The 22,508-nt window shown below is 37.1% G+C and overlaps 1 protein-coding gene across 1 annotated transcript in view; it reads right to left on the reverse strand.

The window, feature by feature from the left end:
• LOC109047598 (hemicentin-1-like) overlaps positions 1-22,508 on the reverse strand; it is an 89,379-nt gene that overhangs the window by 30,909 nt on the left and 35,962 nt on the right. The window contains exons 12-36 of the mRNA XM_042777949.1: positions 17,595-17,736; positions 17,388-17,515; positions 17,066-17,179; positions 16,790-16,948; positions 16,285-16,479; positions 15,965-16,060; positions 13,792-13,919; positions 13,523-13,667; positions 13,249-13,361; positions 12,699-12,858; positions 12,343-12,520; positions 11,145-11,272; positions 9,862-10,128; positions 9,673-9,768; positions 8,780-8,974; positions 6,662-6,792; positions 5,656-5,803; positions 5,398-5,524; positions 4,691-4,845; positions 4,312-4,590; positions 3,737-4,018; positions 3,090-3,198; positions 2,842-3,011; positions 2,491-2,645; positions 2,264-2,387 (exon numbers count right to left, since the gene is read on the reverse strand). Coding sequence (XP_042633883.1) covers positions 2,264-2,387; positions 2,491-2,645; positions 2,842-3,011; positions 3,090-3,198; positions 3,737-4,018; positions 4,312-4,590; positions 4,691-4,845; positions 5,398-5,524; positions 5,656-5,803; positions 6,662-6,792; positions 8,780-8,974; positions 9,673-9,768; positions 9,862-10,128; positions 11,145-11,272; positions 12,343-12,520; positions 12,699-12,858; positions 13,249-13,361; positions 13,523-13,667; positions 13,792-13,919; positions 15,965-16,060; positions 16,285-16,479; positions 16,790-16,948; positions 17,066-17,179; positions 17,388-17,515; positions 17,595-17,736 — 3,924 coding nt within the window. The remainder of the gene's footprint in view (positions 1-2,263; positions 2,388-2,490; positions 2,646-2,841; positions 3,012-3,089; positions 3,199-3,736; positions 4,019-4,311; positions 4,591-4,690; positions 4,846-5,397; positions 5,525-5,655; positions 5,804-6,661; positions 6,793-8,779; positions 8,975-9,672; positions 9,769-9,861; positions 10,129-11,144; positions 11,273-12,342; positions 12,521-12,698; positions 12,859-13,248; positions 13,362-13,522; positions 13,668-13,791; positions 13,920-15,964; positions 16,061-16,284; positions 16,480-16,789; positions 16,949-17,065; positions 17,180-17,387; positions 17,516-17,594; positions 17,737-22,508) is intronic.

Consider the following 22,508-nt stretch of genomic DNA (forward strand, 5'->3'; position numbering starts at 1 on the left):
TTGTTAAGCCACTCCTGAAACACAGACAGCATCAGAGGCATCTTACCTGGGCTAAGGAGAAGAAAGAACTGGACTGTTGCCCAGTGGTCCCAAAAGTCCTCTTTTCAGATGAGAGCAAGTTTTGTATTTCATTTGGAAACCAAGGTCATAGAGTCTGGAGGAAGGGTGGAGAAGCTCATAGGCCAAGTTTCTTGAAGTCCAGTGTTAAGTTTCCACAGTCTGTGATGATTTGGGGTGCAATGTCATCTGGTGGTGTTGGTCCATTGTGTTTTCTGAAAACCAAAGTCACTGCACCCTTTACCAAGAAATTTTGGAGCACTTCATGCTTCCTTCTGCTGATCAGCTGTTTGAAGATGCTGATTTCAATTTCCAGCAGGATTTGGCACCTGTCCACACTGCCAAAAGCACCAAAAGTTGGTTAAATGACCATGGTGTTGGAGTGCTTGACTGGCCAGCAAACTCAGCAGACCTGAACCCCATTGAGAATCCATGGGGTATTGTCAAGAGGAAAATGAGAAACAAGACCAAAAAATGCAGATGAGCTGAAGGCCACTGTCAAAGAAACCTGGGCTTCCATACCACCTCAGCAGTGCCACAAACTGATCACCTCCATGCCAGGCCGAATTGAGGCAGTAATTAAAGCAAAAGGAGCCCCTACCAAGTATTGAGTACATGTACAGTAAATGAACATACTTTCCAGAAGCCCAAAAATTCACTAAAAAACTTTATTTTTATTTTTTTTATTGGTCTTATGAAGTGTTGAGATGTGAATTGGTGTTTTTTTTTTAAATGTGAGCCAAAATCATCACAGTTAAAAGAACCAAAGCCTTAAACTACTTCAGTCTGTGTGCATTGAATTTATTTAATACACAAGTTTCACAATTTGAGTTGAATTACTGAAATAAATGAAATTTTCCACGACATTCTAATTTATTGAGATGCACCTGTAGGTCAATTTTGACAATATATAAATGAAAAGCATAGATTAATAAATAAAAATAAATAAAATACATTAATAATAATATAAAAAAAAACTCTCATCACTGTAATAGTCTTTTTTTGTTATATCAGCATAAATTACCATATAGCAACATAACATAAACTTGCAATAATACTAGGGATGCACGATATAGGGTTTTTGCCGATATCCAATATTTTTCAGCTCATTCTGGCCAATAGCCAATGCTGATAAGAATATATTTCCTTTTGTTTGGAAACAACACCAAGTCCCTCCTGTGCAGAGATTATAAACAAATAATTTTTAATTTGGGTTAGTTTTTAACAAAAACTTACTTGTTAGAGTTAAATTAACAACAATGAAGTTTTTTTAATATTGAGAGCACATTGAAAGCTTTGAAAATAACTATAAATCAACTATACATGGAACTATACACATACACGGAAAAGAAAATGGAAAAACAAATGCGCGATTTGCAATTGCATTTAGATTATATCTCAATGTATTCATCCACAAATTGAAAACGCAACTGCAAATACAATTTGCAGTTCCGTTTGAATATAGTCCAGAATATCATTCCATAGTTTTATATAATCACAAACACAATTTTAATGTTATTTGTGTATTTAATTTTATTACAATTAGGCCAACAGCGCCCCCTAAGTAAATGAAACTCCTTACTGGATGGGCATTAGGACCCGGTGGAGGCTGCCGCTGCTGCTACTGCACATGCTAGAGATTGCTGACTCTATACACAAAGGACGAGTCATTCTGTACTTGCAGTCTCAGATTAAAAGCGGCAATCCAAAACAGTGAATCTAATCATCACTCAGGAAAAAGTTTTGATTCAAGAATAACCACATTGCTGATGTGATCTTATCGCTAGCACACCCTGAGCACATGTGAGGTAATTGTCCTACCGGCAAGGCATATCGGGCCGATGCCGATATTTACATTTATCGGCTGATTCCGATTACATTACAATAATATTGTGCATCCCTAAATTATACTATTATAATTCAATGAAACTAAAATTATTTAAATGTTTAAAATAATTAGATGTTTTTCACATTATTGTGAAAAGATGATGAGTAAATGTGTCCAATTGTGTTTAATTGTCATGCAAATAATCAAATTAAAAAATAAAAAATAAAAAAAATTAATGGCTCTAAAAATTGGCATTATGCAAAATATAAATTCTTTTTTGCTTTTGATTTTGACAGGTTTTCTGAAGTATACACAACAAACTTCAACTATGAAGTTAATATGTCTATACCATCTTGTTTTTTAAAGTATATTTCCTACCATGCACATTGAGGCGAATGTGCTGTTGTGCTTCGCCTGCTGCATTAGTTGCCACACACGTATATTTCCCTGCATCCTCCAGTCTGGCCTTCTTTATGTGCAAAATCCTGCCTGCAGATTCCAACTACATGCCATACAGAGAGATAAAGAGAGAGCAGATGGTATATGTGGTTATGGAAACCTTCTCAAACACTTTAGAAGGCTTCTGTCATGCTTTAAAGTCTGACCTTCAGAATTTCTTGTGTGGTGTCCACAGGACGGCCATCTTTGAGCCATGTGATGCTGGGAGGTGGAATTCCACTGACCACACACTGAAGGCTGACTGATGTGTGGAGGACCACAGACCTCTCAGCTGGACCCGTAGAACGGATAGTTGGGGGGACTGACAGAAAAATATTAAAGAAATAATGAAATTTTACCATAAAAGTACTGTACCTGAAATGTGTCTGTAACTTAAAAAAAACTTAATGATGAACTTTAAAAAAAGTCACCTTTGACACCCTCTGTGAGCAGATAAACCAAACATCAAACACACTAGCAATACATTTTTTTTAATTAAAATATAAAATGATCATTACCATGTACAGATACTTTAAACTCCCTCTCTTGTTCTCCAGCCTCGTTAGTCGCTACACAGTGAAAAAGCGCTGTATCAGACACCTGAGCACGTGAGATGACCAATCGACGGCCGTTTGACATGATCTGCACCCCTTCACCTTGCCTCACTGCCACGCCATCCTTCAGCCACCTTCAGAGGGACATAGATGCAGATGAGCAACTTTTTTAAATTCTGCTTATGTGTGAATTTAAGTGCATGTGTACTCACGTGATGGTTGGCGTAGGTGTGCCAGTAACGTAACACTCAAGCTCTAGGATATTGTTGAGGATGACTGTGGCATCTGTGGTTTCACTTGCCCCATCCACAATGGGGGGAACTGAATACACACAAACAAATATTATGGTCAGTCGCTACAGCATCTCCGGAATCGTAAACCAAACAATGCACGAATCAATGCATGTCTTTGAAATAATGTGCAACAAACTCACATAATGAAAACACACAGAGAGTTAATAAATGCCACATGCTTGGGTCACATCATCGGACACTACCATTGTTCATTAATCTCACTGAATCTTTTATACATTTCCTTCATTTGTTGTTAACCAGTTTATAGGCTAATAAAACATTTTGCTGTTGATTTCCTGCAATCACATTCCAATGATGCAACACAAACTTGCATTGAGTGATTGCGGTGGTCTGTTGGATGCATGTATTAGGACCGTAATTGTGTCCAGATGGTCAGAAAATCAATGTGCAGGTCGAGACAAGATCTGTCTGGCTCATGCACACAAAAACACAAGATTCGTGTGGATAGTGAAGGATGAGATGCCTGGAGATTTAAAAGTACCTTATGTTGACTTCTCTTGACTTTTAATAGATCGCTACAAAAATGTAAATGTGTCTGCATATACCTAAGACACTGACGTCATATTTGATCTCCCTCTCTCCAGCAATGCTGGTAGCCACGCATACATATCGACCAGCATCAGATGGAAGCGCACTGAGGATTTCAAGTTTGCGGCCCTGCTCCAGAACACGCAGGTTCTCTCTTGTAGCCACCGGTGACCCATCCTTCAGCCAGGTCAGTGAGGGAGGAGGGTGACCTTCAGCCTCACACTCCAAAATCAGAGATTTACTGAGCAAAACTTTCATGTCTGTGGGACCATCAGAACCAGCAGTGATGGAGGGAGGGACTGAATGACAGAGAAAAAGGAAGAGCACACGTGAACAAGTGTTACTATTTCTAGGCAGATATAATATAACTAAAAATGTACATTGATTAGAGAAATTTACAGGCTCGGAAATTAAACTTTTTACCCTTTTGAAAAGTTTACCCCAAACATTTAACAGGTAGTATTAAATGGTATAACAGTTTTGATTACTATTTATTCGTTGCTTGTAAAATATATTTTTTTAATAACAAATAAAAAAACAAAATGCTAAACAGTGCTTTAGTATTTTTTTTTTTTATTGTGAGAGACCTCACCATAGACATCCAGCTCATAAACTTTCTCAGCGGTGCCCGCCACACTGGTGACTTTACAGGTGTACTGTCCAGCATCTGACACTTGAGCACTTGAGATCTTGAGGAACTGCCCTCGGTCCACATACTGGGCCTGTCTGCTGGACAGAATGACCTCTCCGTTCTTGTACCATGTGATGGCAGGGAATGGCACACCCCGAACCTCACACTCCAGAGTCACCATATTACCAAGCAGAACTGTCAACTCAGTAGTCATGTTTCCTCCCTTAATACTGGGTGGTACTGAGTGGGTAGAATGGAAAGAAAAGAAATGTAGCATTTAGAATTTTTTATTCTGTTGTCATAAAACCCATAGTAAGACATTATGTATGAATAAAATTACCAAAGATACTGAGGTTAAAATCCTTGGACTGCTTTCCTGCTGCATTGATGGCACTACACTGGTATCGTGCCTGATCACCTAAGCTTGCACTCTTTATCTTCAACTGCTGTCCTCTGTTTAAAACTTCAGTATTGGGGTCACCCAAAAACACAGGCCTAAAACAAAGAGTGAAAGGGACAGATAACGCCAATTCTCTTAGTATTTTTTCAAATTATAAGAATCAGGACTGAAAATGAATTATGCTCCCTGAAAGTATTTATTTGCATGCACTGTGTTGATTTAGCACCTGATTAACAAAAGGAATTAAGCAAATCAGGTAATGATGCAAACATCTAGCGGAGAATGCAATTTGCTATGGCAACAATTCCCAAACCTGTGCTGGGTTGTGGAGGACGCCAAAACGTATTAACCTGCTTTCCATAAGTGGTAAAAGCACAACATTAATTGTGTCGGGCAGGAGTGTTGTGAAACTATGACAAGCCTAATTTGCTTAAAGATTAAGTAAAGATTTTTTGCACATGAAACATAGACAACAAACTCACAGAGCAGTGCTAATTCAGTGCATTTAGTGCCTGGTTAGACTGGGTTTTGAGTGAATAGTGAATAAAATGCAAAAGAGGAGCAACTTTATAGTGAATTCACCACATTGTTTTTTTCCTGATCAGATGTATAAAAACGTTTTTACAAAGCTTTGTGGAGTAACTTACTTCCTGTCTTTGTACCACTGAATTGTGGGAAAGGGATCACCTTTGACCCTGCATTCCAGAATGATCTCCTGATTAAGCACGGCAGAGAGGTCATGTGACCCAACTGTCCCGATGATCGTAGGAGGAACTATGCGGAGGCAAACCATATAAGATGTAATGCCAGCTTGTAAAAAGACAATATCCATAACAATATAACACTAAATAAATGCATATTATTACAGAATAACTTTAAATAAAACAAAAACAATTTCAACATACCCAATACATCCAAGTAAAAGTTTCTCTCTGTGCTTCCAGCAATGTTGATGGCCTTGCAGGTGTAGCGTCCAGCATTTGCAACAGCTGCTTTAAGCAGCTTAAGAGTTTTGCCCTTCTGAAGAATCTGTACGTCGATGCTAGGAACCACCTGGTTAAATGATACAAAATTTGACAAATTATATACAAAAAAATTAACATATATTAACATAGCTCCTTTTATACTGCAAATTAATTTTACCTGTACCTATCAACCTCTTTTAAAAATACTGATCAGAATAAATCATTTCAAACATCAATCAATAGTAAAAGGCTATGATCATGTTTATCTGTGGGAAAAGAAAAATCCTAGAAATATCTGCTATTCCAACATTAATCTGAATCAGCAGCCTCTGCTCTCCCTGCAGTGTTATTAGAGATTTCCTAATTGTTGACTTCATTCTGGAATTGATTCTCATAAATGCACATTTATAAGAAGCACTGGGGTTTTTTATGACCTGTTCTTGGAGCTCAAACCCAGTGATCCAAGGGAACTCATTTGTGAGTAGCCTCATTGAAGGAAATGCCACTTTTATTTCTCATTAGGCTTATTTGAACTGGTTTATTCAAATTTAATTTGCACATTTAACAATGTGAATTGTCATACACAATGTGCTTAACTTCCATAATGTGACATAATTCCAAACAGAATATTTAGTGGGAAATAATGTAGGACTGGACTTGATTTTATCCAGGGGGAAGTGATTGGATTGGAACGTATTAGGCAACAATATACATTTATTACACAATTTTATTATTATATCATATTATTATTTTATTATTATTTTTTTTTAATTATAGTCTTGGTTAGGTTTACAGTAAGAACTATAGTTCTTGGTTATGTCAGGAGAAAAGTAGCTTCAGAAGCAAATATTTCCTTTTTTTCCCCCTAAAAAAGCTTCTTTCCCTAAACATGCATTGACTTCACAGAACAAGATCACTGCACTGCACTGCATATCACTGCACTGACCTCAACTCCATCTTTGTACCAGGTGATGACAGGTACAGGTGTGCCCGTGACATCACACACCAGGTTGGTTGGTTGATTCATCATTACAGAGACATTGGACAGCAGGCCATTGTCTCGAAAATCAGGTGGGACTGGATAAAGGCGAAGGAGCAAGCAGAGAAGAGAAAGGTTAAGAAATGTGCTGAAAGAGAAACAATCTTAAGAAATGTTTTGGTAACACTTTAGATTAGGGACCAATTCTCAAGAATCAGCAGAGCAGAGTGGAGAAATTTTCAGAAATTTAAGAAATGTTTTGGAAACTTTTTGGATCATTGAATGTACAGTTTTATAAGGTAAAAATAAGTGTTTTTAAAACTCAATACGTGACTGGACTGGAAGCCAGTGCAAATTACAAAGGACACCACTAATGTGCTGCTGAATTCTGAATGTATTGCAACCGTTTTATAGATTTTGCAAGTAGACTGATGTAAAGTGAATTACAGTAATTTAAGAAATGTTTTGGTAACACTTTAGATTAGGGACCAATTCTCAAGAATCAGAGGAGAGGACTAATCCTAGCAATATTTCTTAGATGATGAAATGCCAATTTTGTAACAATCTTAATGTGTGCCTCCAGTGTCAAGTGAACATTAAATATCACGCCAAGGTTACAAATTTGTAAAGACGACCGTACAGAGCTGTTGTCCAGTGTCAAATTAAAGTTCCTACATTTTTAGATGGCTGCTGGTGTGCCAATAAAAAGAAAATCAGTCTTAGAGATATTAAATTTTAAAAAGTTGTGATTCATACATAATTTTATGTCCTGCAAACATTCAGAAAGGACTGTGGAACTGACTGTAACATCAGACTTTGAGCTGAAGTAAATTTGGGTATCATCAGCATAGAAATGACACCCAAGACCGTGTTTCCTAATGATTTCCCCCAGAGGAAATATACCAAAAAGTTTAGGACCCAAAACAGACCACTGAGGAACACCATATTGGACCTGGCTGATGTCAGATGTGTTGTTTCCCAGAACAACAGACTGGGATCTATTTGTAAGGTAGGCTCTGAACCATTCAAGAACAGTGGCAGAAATACCTAGCCAACTCTTAAATATATTAAGTAATATAGAGTGACACCCTGTGTCAAATGCTGCTGTCAGATCTAACAAAACCAAAATGGTTGAGGCACTAGAGTCAGCTGAGGTCATTCATGACTCAAACCGGTTTTAGTTCTATGTCCTGATCTAAACCAAGATTGGAAAGGTTCTAAAAGCTTGTTGAGTGACAAATGAGAATGCAGTAGTGCCATAACAACACATTGCAGAGAGGTGTTCACGATATTTAATAAGGGGATTGACTGTCAACAGACACCCCTTAAGAACAGCATTTGGGACAGGGTCAAGAATACAAGTGTTTGAGTTAATTGTCAACACAAGTTTTGAGAGGTAATCAATGGTAACTGTTGCAAAACAAGAAAACAAAGTCACAGGCATACTAGGTGGAAGAACCTCAGGAAGAAAAGTTTTGGGGGGTGATCAATGGTGAATTTTGGATGGTTTGAAATTTATTTAAAGGGAAAAATTAAGAATTTTTTTACATTGCTGAACAGAAGAGAATGTGGGTGACTTATTTTGTTTTAGAATTTTTTAAACAGTCTTAAAAATCTTGTTTGGATTTGCAGCACCATCACTTACAATGTGTGAATATTATTCAGCTCTTGCCACCTTAAGGGCTTCTCTGTAATAAATTAAATGTACATCATTCATGAGCTTACAGACAGTTAAGCCAGATTTTTTTGTATTGCTGCTCAAGTTGCCTATTTTTAACCTATAGTGCCCTAAGCTCATTTGTATATCAAGGGGATGATTTCGTGAATGAGACAACATGTTCCTTTATAGGAGCAAGGATATCCAAGGTAGATGATAAAATGGAGTTGTAATGGTCAACAGTATTACTTGTTGGATGCTCTAAACTCAGACATGAAAAGTGATCAAAATCAATATTTTTAACATTTCTAAAACTCATTATTTATTTTTGAGTTTATTGAGACAAAAGTCATAGTTAATAGTCAGTTAACAGTGAGAATTGGACCTTAGAATAAATTGTGACCAATGTTTTAAAATGATGCACTAACCATTGACCTTAAGTTGGTATTTCTTCTCTGTTGTACCAGCATCATTGACAGCCATGCAAGTGTACTCCCCATTATCCAGAGGGGACACTGAGGCCAGGATGAGAAGTGTGCCATCCTCCAAGATAGACACACCTGGCTCATTGCCTGTCAACTCCTGACCATTCCTAAACCACTTTATTACTGGCTCAGGAGTGCCTGCAACAGTAACAATTAATAAATATATGAAATATTCACAATATATTTGTGATATTGAATTAAGCAACACTGTAAATATCATAATAATTTAAATGCAATTTTAACCATTACTCTTCCTCAAAATGTCAAAAATATACCAGTTTCTTTCCTTCTTTTTTTTGCAGCTTATTAGTACGACAGTGTTGTTTATTTGTTTAATTCATATCCATGAATCACTTCAAATTATTTGAATGAAGTAATTCAAAATTTTGATCAATAAAAAAATAAATAGAACTAAAATAAGGTTATAAAAACAGTATTTATTTGGAATAGAAATCTTTTGTAAAAGTCTTAACCATAATTTTAGCTAAATTTAATGTATCCCTGTTGAATAAAAGTGTTATTTTCTTTAAAAAACATTTTCAAATGGTTTATGTAGATAAATACCTACTATATAATGCTGTATATAAATGACAATTATTGCATGGAATTCGTTAGTTATTATATTTAACCAGTGTTTTAGAAGAATAATCTAATAATCTTTAGAATTTCTTTTTTTCCTAAACACACTTAAGGAGTCATTTCTGAGCAAATATATACATTTCATATTGATTTGGTGTCACTTTTAGTTAGTACAGTTCTAGTAACACAGATTTACACTGTTACTGGTGACCTTGATGTAAAAATGGTGAATTCTTATGATTCAGGTGCAGGTTCACCTTTGGCAGGACAGGGGAAGGTGATCTGCTGGTTAGCCACTCTCTCCTGTAAGGGGCTGTTGAAAGGGGGCTCAGAAACCTCCACCACAGGAGGGACTGGGGAAGGATAGAGGCAATACACGGGATTTGTAGTTCATTTAAAGTCGGAATGGCTGTAATCACAATTGTAAATGCCAATATCCATCTGACCTTGCACATGGAGCTGAATAGTGGCTTCATCTTGTCCAGCGATGTTTGAGGCCACACAGGTATAGACGCCCTCATCCATAAGTCCCACCTGATTCAGAGTCAGAGCTTCACCTGAGATCTTGTACTGAGACCCATCAAGTAGAGTGGAGCCATCCTTCAGCCAGGACACAGAGGGTTCTGGGACTCCCTGTGCGACACAAGGCAGGTCTATGGCATGTCCCACCTGCACTTTCATAGCACGAAGACTTGCATGGATACTGGGAGGAACTGAGAAGGCATAATAAGAGAAAGAAGTATTGGGAGGAGAGTGAAGATGTAAAGCGCCTTGCGAAAGTATTTATACCCCTTCTTTTTTCACATTTTATGTTGCTGCCTTATGTTAAACTACTTAACATTTATTTTTTCCACATCAATATATACTTCACACACCATAATGTCAAAGAAAAAATTAATTGTCAAAAAAAAAATGAAATATGTACATTGCATAAGTATTCATACCCTTATCTCAGTACTTAGTTGAAGCACCTTTACAGCCTCAAGTCTTTTTTAAAAATCATCTACTATTTACACAGTAATGCTGGGTCCGAAACTGCTCACTCAATCACTACTTTGTGTCTCAACTCACTCATTTACAAAGCATGTACAGGCACTACTATGCATTGTGTATGACAACAGTCACTTCATGTCCTAAATGTGAAAAAACAAATACTTGAAATCCAAAAAATAGTGTAAGATATTTGTGTAAGATATTGTTAAAATGGTACCTGTCTGAACAAAGCCTCAGAGACAAATTGATCATAGGATGGACTACCCCAAAAAAAAAAACAAATGACAAAAGTATTTGGATTTGTGTCTGTCCTGGTAAACAGCACACCAGCATGTGTGAAATGTAAACATGTGGAGGTACTTACTGAGTTGATTGTGGTGTGTGATGTGAAATTGACTATGAAATATGCAATAATCAGTCATTTAATGATGCTCATGCAGAGTTGTTTTACATGCGGTTTTCTGTCGAAATATTTATTTATAGTTGTGGGTACAAGCAGAGCTCTTGAAATCAACTCAGGATGTGTTGAACTGATTAAATCCTGGTGTCACCGCAAGTCTAAGGCAAGATGATGCAATTAAACAGATGGGAACTGCATTTTAAGACCCCCTGGCTGATGTGTGCTCATAAGAACTTCAATGGCATGAGATAAAACTGTTGCTGCTTTGATAAATTTCACATGCAAGCGTAAATTGCAAGAGCATCCAAGTAAATAAATGTGATCCGTTTCTCTTACCCAGCACACTGAGTTTGATTGTCTGAGTGAAGTTTCCAGCTATGTTGGTAGCCACACAGAGGTACATACCACTGTCTGTCACACGTGTTTCTGTTAATCTCATGGAGCCTGATGGCAGCTGAATATGTCTGTAAGGAAGAGGTTACATACATTAAGGAACAAGAAAAAGAGCTGTTCTTTTGCAGATGTGAAACCACAAAGGTGCTCCTGGTTTACACAGAAGCTTCCAAAATTATACCTCCGCTTACTTTCATGGTGAGCTGAAAAAAGAAAGTTTAATTACTGTGTAATTTTAATCTGACCGCAGTCGCATTTCTGCCTTTAGGCCTTTGAAAAACAATGCAGAGAAGAGCAAGTTACTCATGTACAAGTTAAATAGTGTTTAAAAGCATGTAAAATGAGATTTGATTCCAAACACGAGTTAAAAAAAAGCATGCATGCAAGCTTTTTTTGTGCACATATCATGCTTGTTCACATTTCTGATGACTTCTAGGGATGCATGCTTGAATAAGTGAGTGACCAACTTGATACTATTGTTTAAAAGTTTATGGTAGACATGAATTTTTCATGTTTTTAAAAAAAGGTCTCTTATGCTCACCAAAGCTGCATTTATTTGATAAAAAATACAGTAAAAAAGGCTATTTTTTTTATTAAAATGTTTTATAATGTAATTTATTTCAGTGCAAAGATGAATTATCAGCAGCCATTAGCCCAGTCTTCAGTGTCACATGATCCAAACATTTCTGCTCAAAAGCATTTCTTATAATTATCAATGTTAAAAACAGTTGTGCATCTTAATATTTTGGGGAAAATATAATAAATTTTTAGGATTCTTTGCTGAACAGAAATTTCAAAACAACATTAAAAAAATTGGTAACAATATACTGTAAAAGTCTTTACTGTAACTTTTGATTAATTTAATGCATCCTTGCTGAGTAAAAGATTTTTTAAAAATCTTACTGATCCTAAAGTTTAGAACAGCACTATAAGTGACTATGTTTACATGCACAAGAATATTTTGAATATCTGCATGATTATAGATTGAAGATGATTTTATTAAGCGTTTAGGAACTTCTTTTCATGCCTAAGTACATCAAATAAATCAATCATAGTAACAATCAGGAAATCACAGTATGTTCACATTTATTATCATATGTATTCATTATAAATGAGGCTTTCACATAAGTGAAACTGATACCTATTAGAGAAGGGGGAGATGAGCTGCTTGTCTTTGGCCCATGTGATGATGGGAGGAGGTATGCTCTCCAACTCACATGGCAGTGTGACATCATCACCCACTTTTACCGACATCTCCAACAGTTTGTTGTAGTTATTTTCCATTTCTGTTCCACCAACGCCGCTCAGCCTGGGCTTCACTACATGTTTACAAAGACATACAGTATGCAAGTACAGCAGGGTGAGATTGGAGGATGCACCCAACTAATAAACAGGAAACAAACAAATCAAGCACACATAGACATAATGAAAACACAAGAATCAAAACCACAGAGACAGGTAAAACAGAGCAAACCAAGTAGATCAAGCTGCTCTAACCGTAGACGGTGAGTTGGACCTTCCTGGAGCTGTATCCAGCAGCATTGGTGGCTGTGCACACAAACTCCCCAGACTCTTCACCGCTGGGGGAGACAATGTAAAGACTGCCCTCCTCACCCAGAGAAAAGACACTGCCACTCAGATCCAGCAACTCACCTCGCTAAGGAAACATTATCACACATACATACAGCAACATGAGGGTACAGTGTATAGCTGAAATGGTGAGACTGATAAAGGACCTGCAATTTCAGTGTTTTTATGTAAATGTAAAATTTAAGAGTTCAAAAGATTAAATGAGCTCCTAACTAAATAATGCTATAAGAAAAGTTTTATTTTGAAAAAAAAAAAAAAATCACTAACATTATGCTAATTGAAAAAAAAAGTATTAAATTACAATCAAAAAATTATATTTAAAAAGAAACACTATGCAATAACCAAAACCAAATCATGATGGGATTTGTGCAAGAATCAGTATTTTCTTTCAGAATCCCACTGTGTGAGCATGTTTGTGCCAAAGACAAAGAAGGAAACAAAAAGGAGAAACATTTACCTTAGACCAAGTGGTATCTGGTTTGGGGACTCCATGTGCACGACATGGCAGAGAAATAGGCGTCCCCTCAATGGTACTGAACACTTGAGGGCCATGCTGAATGGTGGGCATCACTGAATAGAAAAAATATGTTGAAACACTTTAGGATTTTTATTTTTATATTTTATATTTTAATTTAATATTTCCTTACTGAATAAAAGTATTAATTTCTTTAAAAAAAAAAACTTTGAACAGTAGTGTATTTGAGTGTTTATGTTTTTGCTTTACATCTTACCATAGACGTTTAGTATAGTCGTACTGTTACTAGATCCCACCACGTTTTCGGCCAAACAGGTGTACTGCCCCCCATCCTGCTGACTGACCCGTTCTATATGTAGACTACCATCACGTCTCACAGACACATATGGACTTGATGTAACCTGACAAGTGGTCACACACATGCATACATTTAAATCACATTAAATCATTGTGATGTGGAATTACTTAAAGACAACATAAAATGCACAGGTCTCAGAGTCTACGGGTTTGTGTGTGTTAACTTACTAAGCCATTGTCATGTAGCCAGTGTCTCTCAGGAAGGGGGTTTCCAGCAAGTAACAGACAGGGGAGAGTGACCTGCTGATCCTCTATCACACTGACCACTGTTGGATTCAGAGCTATCAAAGGAGACACTACACACAAAATACACATTAGGATGGTGATATATATATATATATATATATATATATATATATATATATATATATATATATATATATATATATATATATATATATAAAGTTTCATTGAAGTATTACAGAGATAAACACTACTGTTCAAAAGTTTGGAGTTTGGAGAAAATAATACTTTTATTCAACAAGAATGCATTAAATTGATCAAAAGTGAAAGTAAAGACATTTATACAAAAGATTTCTATTTCAAATAAATTCTGTTCTTTTGAACTGTCTATTCATCAAATGTTTTTAAACATTGATAATTATAAGAAATTTTTCCTATGCAGCAAATCAGCATATTAGAATGATTTCTGACGGATCATGTGAAATTAAAGACTTAGGTAATGGCTGCTTAAAATCAGATTTGCATTTTTAACTGTAATAATATTACAATTTTACTGTTTTTACTGTACTTTTGATCAAATAAATGCAGTCTTGTTGAGCATAAGAGACATCTTTCAAAAACTTTTACAAAATCTTACAGACTCCAAACTTTAAACAGTAGTGTTTATGAGAATGCTGCAGTTTCTGAAAGATAGTTTCAATATGGTAGTTTTAAAAAAGGTCCACCCATTACATATGCCACACTGACAAATTTAGCCATTCACACCAAAACCTGAGGTGCATCCTATGAACCTTTACCCTCAAGACAAGAAAATAGATTTTTAAATCATAATCCTAATTATTTTAGACGTGACTCTCCTGATTCAATCAGACACAGGATGGTTAAGTCTCCACTGGAAACACTGACACTGATAACTCAGTGGACTGGCCTCACCTCTAATGTCTTGCTTGTTAACCTTGGAATACACATGGGGTATTAGAGCTCAGCAAAGCAGAATTATGGGATGGTTGAGACACACTGCAAGACCACATTAGTGACCTTTAGCTTCAACTTGGTGTTATTTTGTTTTTACAGGACCACAAAAACAGTCACTCCCTCACACACAGAGATACACCTGCACTGGAGACACTTCTGATCTCACACACAGTGTGTACTTCAATATGACAAAACCAATTGACCCTTGATGAGAATTTTGTGATTATACTTAGACTCTGAAGCTTTAAAGCAGTGTTTATATGAGTCATAGTGTAAACTGTGTTTTATTTAACCTACTAAACTACACAAACATGTACTCTGATAATAGAGAGAGAAGGGGAGATTTTATCATATGTCTTGCTTATTTGAGCTAAAATCTGGCCTTATATCAGGCCAAATGATATTTCAAAGCTTCTGCAAAAACCTTTGAATGAGCCATTTTCTAATATGCATGTAAAGAGGGTAATTTTTTGCCAGGCTCACATGTTGAAGCAGGCCAGTGCGGTAAGGTCTCAACTGATTGACGTCATCCTGTGGGATCAGAACTCATAGAGTAGAACTTCACAGATGCTAGAAATGGACTGTGAGCCACTGCTGGGTCTCCAACTCTTTGATCAAAGACAAAAGTATGAAAGGATGCCTAAATTCCTTTGATTCTTTGAGGGCAAAGCTGAGTATTTGTGTATGTATTCTCAAAGGCATGCATGCATGCATGAGCTCCGTCAAACACATACAAATGCATTCATTTAACATCTACAATGTAATTAAACAACCTCAAATACATAAACATAATCTAATAACCAAAGTATACACATTGCAATGCATTATGCATGTTTTAGTACTCACATCTGGTGCGGTATATCCCTTGCCACAGAGAATGAATTTTAACTTACTCTGGTTTTGGCCTTCTATTAAAGCATCCTATCTCTCTTAACCAAAAACACATGTACCACAGAGCCTAATAATTTCATATGGACTCAAACTGAGCTTCTGAGCACCTTGCAAACTCAAGCTTATGGGCCTCAGGCCGAGAAAATGTACATGTGAATAAGTTAAAGGAAGTGCAAAGCAATTAATATCCCACAGCAGCTTCTTCCCTTAAGTGACCTGCTGACAGAAGGATCAGCATAAAGATGAAACATACGCTGCAGTTATGACTGAACAGTTTTTTCAGATATCGTACCGAGTCCAGTAACAGTGACTTTGGCCTTGGCCTGGATTTTGCCAAAGTGGTTTTGAGCTTCACACACATAGGTGGTCTCATCCTCTATCCAGAGGCCTAAAAGGCAAAGGACAAATAAATAAAAAAAATCACATGAACCTTGTAAAATACATCGAAACACTACTTGTATCTACTTATAAATAAAAAAATAAATATTAAGAAATGCAACTAAATGCAACAAAAGAAAAATATTTACAGTTTTAATGCATAAAATGCTAAATTTCTCTGAATTTTTTTTTAAGCAGGCCTAGAGAGAGTGAAAGTAAAAGGGAGACACTGACTGGTGATGAAAAGGTCCCCATTAGTTTTGTGAGTGACAGTACTGGGACGGCGATGCTGAGAGAAGAGTTGGATGCTGTCCTCTCGTCTCCAAGAGACTTGGGGTTTTGGGTGGCCTTGTGCATGACATGGCAAGGTGATGTTTGTGCCGATATCAGCAGACAGATCTGTAGGCTTTCGTGTGAACTGAGGAGCAGCTGTGGAATACAGAATAAAGAACAAAACAATAGTCTGATATATTTATTCATACAGTAGGGGTATACAATAGGCAGCTGAAAAAAATCATACAATAGGCATACAAAATTCAATTATTCATACAAATGAAAATATGTGTTAAACGAAAAGTCTATCAAAGCTAAAAAAAACTAAGGTTCACGTAAATGTTTCACAGGCCCTGCTACATTGAAATGCATTCAAAATATACAACACTGTACATAATGATTAATGGTTATGCAAGGAAGTAGGGGGAACCCTAATTCAAATACAGGGTATGTAATACAGCCTTACAGCCCACGTCCAGAGTGATGTACCCCTGTGCTGAGCCAGCTGAGTTTATCGCCACACATGTATATTCTCCTGCATCTGTGTCCTGAGTCTGCTGAATGCTCAGAATGCCGCGCTGAGGGTCCATACTTAAAACTGCAGATGGCTTCAACTGCACTTCACCTGAAGATCATACAGTACATTAGAGCTGATGGGGTCTATTAAAATGGAAACAAAATGACAAAAATGGTGCGTAAATGACAAAAAGATGTCCACAAGTTAAGGAGTACACTAGCTGACCTTTGTACCACAGGACGTCCGGATGTGGAACTCCCGTGACCCTGCACTCCAAAATGGTCATCTGTCCTAGACCAATCAGCAGGTCAGAGTGAGGGACTGTCACCTGTGGAGACTCTACAGAGGGGCAAAGATCACAGGAAACTTAATTAAAGACTAGAAAATAACCACAGGGTGGGACTGAATATGTCAAATGTCTCACTTATTTAAAGTTGTGAGAAGTTGAGCATTTGAGTAAAGTTATGTAAAAAGTCCATCTTAGATCTTTGGTTTGGGATTTATTGCTTTCATTTAGTGGTGTTATGCAATTGTTCTCTGTACTGACCAATGTAGCTGACGATGGCAGTTTGAGTGTCTGTTCCTGCAACATTACTCGCCAAGCAGCCGTATGTCCCAGCATCCTTCGGCCCCACGTTCCTGATTACCAGTGTGCCATCAGGGGTCATTCTGTGCCTGGGTAAGAAGAGTACAACAGACTACAGTAAAGGCTAACACATAGAGACCAGATTCAAAAGTGTGTTTTTTTTTTTACCTGCTGGAGCCGATAATGAACATATCGTTGTGTGTCCACACCACCATGGGTAAGGGGTAGCCTTTGGCTGAACACCTAATCCAAACTTCCTGACCAGTGCTGAATGTCTGGTTTCGTGGGTCAACAGTCACTACTGGTGGTTCTAGCATGAAAAAAGTTGATTGTGATGATTGGTAACAGAACACCATAGCAGCTGCTATGCAAATGTACCGTGGCAACAAATTTTGTACAAACAAACACAGCTGAAATTTCCTAAAGCAGTAACCAAGGGGACCCGGGTCCATTATGGGGCCTCAGAAAACTTCCAAGGGGGCCTCAAGATGACTTAATTTAAAGGGGACATCGGATGCAAAATTCACATTTATATGGTATTTGCATAAAAAAAAATTCTTAGCAGTGTGTGGACACAACCTCCCTACAATGATAAAAATCAATTCACTCATTTTTTTAATCCCTCAAAAAAACCTAGACAGTCTCAATTATCAAGCCGTTGTGTTTTTCTGAGGAGTATGACGTCATACTGCTCAGGCCCCACCCATGACCGCAGACAGACTGTCCTGTATTAGCATATTTCTGCCTTCAGACAGCTGTACACTGTCCACTGTTTTCTCCACTCTCGAACAGCTGTAGTGACATGTCTCTTATGCAATGCTGTTTTTTTTTAAGTTGGATGTAAAAAAGTATTCAATTTCTCCCAACATGAGAGCCACTGGGGACGCAGATGATTAGTTTTGTTTTTGATGGTAACAAGCCACTTAATACGCAAAAAAACTGAAGAGAGAGGTGGGGTGAGCTCATTATCATCTAAAGAGACATGCACGGAAATGGGTCGCTGTGAACAGATCTGTTTTTGACATGGTAAAAAAGGTGGGGGTTTTTTACACGACCACTGAGGAATTTTAACCAAAGTACAGTATGTTGCAGACATTTCATGCAGACCCTAAAGCAGGGGTCGGCAAGTAGGTATGGCATTGGGCCAAAAAAAAAAAAATTGCCACTAGAAGGTGAGCCAGAACATAGTCAAAGGATAAATTAAGTGCATTTTTTTTTAATTTCACTTAAAGTGAATTAACTGATGAAAAATTAAACTAGAATTGCCTGTGACAGACTGTTACAGTGTCTTTTATAACTGGTAGTGAGCTGTTACTCTGTGTTAAATCCTGTAGTAGGACAGTCATTAACAAAAAGCCACATTTGTGTGGTGGTGTCCAAGTTTTACACTGGATAAATTAATAAAGCAGAGTAGTGACAGTAACCTGGCAAGTATCTTCATTCATCAACTTGCAACACCGCCTTGCTAAAACACACATATTTGGGAGATATTGTGATAAAAATAACTCAAAAAATAAAAGAGGACTTAAAAAAACACATTAATGTTTGAGTCATCCTCTTTACGAACTATGTTTTATTTCCTCTTTCCATATTTTGAATAATAAATGTGTATCATTTTAATTTGCTTGTTACACAATGGAGCCTAACTTATTGTACTAATTATTTGACGTAGCCTGCTTTTACACTCCTTGTATATAATATTCCTTGGCATCCTCACATACTAAACTGCTTTTTTTTATTGTCTGCATGCTGGAGGTACGCTATTACGTCGTGTGCAGAGTGATGTTAACATTTAAGCTAGCTGGTGAGAGAAAATGGCATTATCAAAGAGTATAAAGGGGTCATATGATGCTGCTAAAAAGAACATTATTTTGTGTATTTGGTGTAATAAAATGTGTTTTATGCGGTTTAAGGTTAAAAAAACATATTTTCCACATACTGTACATTATTGTTTCTCCTCTATGCCTTGCCTTCTGAAATGTGTCAATTGGCCGAATGCCTCAAGTGTGTGATGGAAATGTTGGGCCTCTTAACATATTGTGATGCCTTGTCCAGTCAGAGTGACGAGACATAAACATAAAACCCATTATAAACTTGATATAAACATGATTTCTTGTCGTGTCTTCTTTTGGAAGGCCAAACAAAGTAGTTTCGCTTTCTCAACGAAACAGCGTTTGTGTGAGCGTTGAGTGAGCCGTGGCCGGCTTGAGTGAGCAGAGGTGGGCGGCTTGAGGCGGATTCTATGAAGGAGCGTACCATGTGCTTGCGGCAACCACATGTGACGACCCCAGGCTGGACTCCACTTTGTTCACGGTGTAAGCCGATTCGGCGATCCACATTGCAAAGTAAATGTATTTCCTCAGCGACCAGCACGGATCATCTTTTTTAAGGCCAAACAAAGTAGTTTCGCTTTCACAGTGAAACACACAGCGTCTATACGACATGGCGGTGGCGGCAACAACAATACTACAACGAGAATAAAAGGTACACCTTCTTTCTTTGCGTGAACATCTGGGTGGCGTTATGCAAATATTCTCACATAGTGACATAGAGATGTGGGGGTGTGTTAGAACAAGCAGTTTTAGGGGGGCGTGGATGAGTCTCAACTTTTATAAAGAATATCTCTTTGGATTTGAGACTTTAGTCTTTGCAACTTTACAGATCTTCTTTATGCACCAAGAGCTTGTAACACTCCAAAGAGAAAGGAAAATTTGAAATCGCATCATATGACCCCTTTAAAGAGGAACGTTGACAGCGAAAATAGGGCATACAAAGAATAGAAACACAACTATGCGTTCATCCTACCTAGTTTTGTGAATGCAAAGCTGGTGTGTTTTATCTGCAACGAAGTTGTCGCTGTGTGCTAAGAATATAATATTAGACGGCACCACAAATTAAAAGCTTTTTAAATTAAAAGCTCTCAATAGTTACTGAATTTTTTTTAATTTTAAATTTATTTATGTTGTTTTTTTTTTTTTATCACTCAAGATGAAGTGATTGTGAGTAACTGTTGCTGTCATGACAGATCTATTTCAGAACCAGCGGCTATCAAAATAATCAGGCTGCGTGCCAGTTTTGGCCCGCGAGCCGCCTGTTGCCGACCACTGCCTTAAAGAATCATACCAACTTGTGGAAAATGGGCATTCGATGTCCCCTTAAAAATAGGACAAAACAACTAAGACATTTCTTATTTTAATTCATTTTTTTGTCTTTAAAAAACCAGGATTACCACAGACTTGGAAAACCTGTATTTAACTTTATTATAAAATTGTGATTTCTAGGTCAGGAAACCTCATGTTAATGAATACAATTTTATGTCCATGGGATTTTTTATAATGAATAGACATTTTTACATTTAAAATATTTTATCGGGTATAAATTAAAAATATATTTGTAACAAATCCTTATCCTTTATGCCTATTCAATAAATCAATAAAAACTGCAAAAGTCACAGGGCATTTGAAAATTGTTGTGAAACTGTTATGAAGGAAATGTATTATTTATTTTCCAGTTCATATTTGATCCATCAAATGGTCGGATGAGATTTACAAATACCTCAATTACAATTACATTCAGCAACAGATATTCAGTCATTAGTTTAATCTTAACTTTATAGATGTATTTGTAAAGAACATAACTGCATCTAATGTTCACATGTGGCCTCCACAATACCCATTTAAAACTGTCCTGCTTTATACCCATGATATAATTCTAGACCCAGCCAAAGACATTTCACAGCAATTCTCCTATCATTCATTCTTCTTTTTTACAGAAACACTAAAGTGGGATTATTGGTTCCAGATTCTCTGAGCTGCTGAAGCTGAGCATGCTCTTGATCAATTCATGATATGCAGCCTCTGCTGAATAAGAGTGTTTTCTCACTGCTGAAGCCAATCTCATGTGTGTCATCACTGTTCTCTGACCTCCAGTCTCTGCCTGTCCCGATATTCCAGCAGAGGAGGATGTGTGACATCATGGCCAGAGACAGGCAATGCACACAATAGCTCTGTTCTAAAACCTAGAAAGTTGCCTAAATAGACAGCTGCTATCTAAGACAGCGTCCTAACTTAAATGGCAGCATAAGTGATTTAATTTAGAACGCTCTGCGTAGGCAGCTTTCAAATAGCACAGGGGAGAATCAACTGAGTTTATTTATAATTAACATTTCTCTCAAATTGTCCACCACCTTGAATTTATTTTTTAAACTGACCTTGACACAGTACTTTCTGGGATTGCCTTCTCAATTAAGAATACATGCAATGCCTTAGAATAAAAGTTCTTATCTAAAATGAGATATCTTACTGTAGTAGGCAGAATAACGTAATTGCCTACCTTTTGTAACAGGATAAAATGCTGCCTCTGAATGCAGCTCACTAAGTTTTGGAACAGAGTAAGTCACTGCTTAAGTGCTTGAGTATCAGTAACATGACTAACATATATAATGGTAACAGACTACCTGGTCTCATGGCATAAACGTACCTGGGGGTACCTTTTAGCGAGATGCGAAATACCAGTAAGTACATATCACTGCAGTTTCCAAAATAAATGAACACTAGAGGCATTAAAACTCCGACACCTTTTTTTCTTTTTCACACAAATTTACATAGTTTTGATTAAAAAAACATAATTTCCACACAATTACTTGAAGAATATCATGTTATGACTTGAAAACAATATTAATATCCTGGGAGATTTGAAAACTGATGCTTTTGAACATTAGTATCGCACATATCCAGCTTCATATCTATGGGTTTTCATAGACGGTAGGTTTGTTCGGCAGCTCACGGATATGGAGACGTACTTGAGAGGCAAGGAGCTCCAGTCTGAATCCAGTAGTAAAGCTGTAATTATCCCAAATCTTGCTCACTAAATTGTACTCTAATAGACTTGGTCTGCCTAAAGGCTTGGTTTTAACAATACCTCCACATCTACGGTCCTTTGCCTAAGATTACTCTAATTCAAATCATTACAAATAGTTTAATATGTTTCTTTACAGTTTAAGCAAACTGAATGCCTACAGGTATGGTATAAAGATTAAGACTAAAGTTTCACACTAAAGTTTCACTAAGGGTCTGTAAAGTT

The sequence above is a fragment of the Cyprinus carpio genome, chromosome A20 (genome assembly GCF_018340385.1).
Source record: "Cyprinus carpio isolate SPL01 chromosome A20, ASM1834038v1, whole genome shotgun sequence".
Classification (NCBI taxonomy): Eukaryota; Metazoa; Chordata; class Actinopteri; order Cypriniformes; family Cyprinidae; genus Cyprinus; species Cyprinus carpio.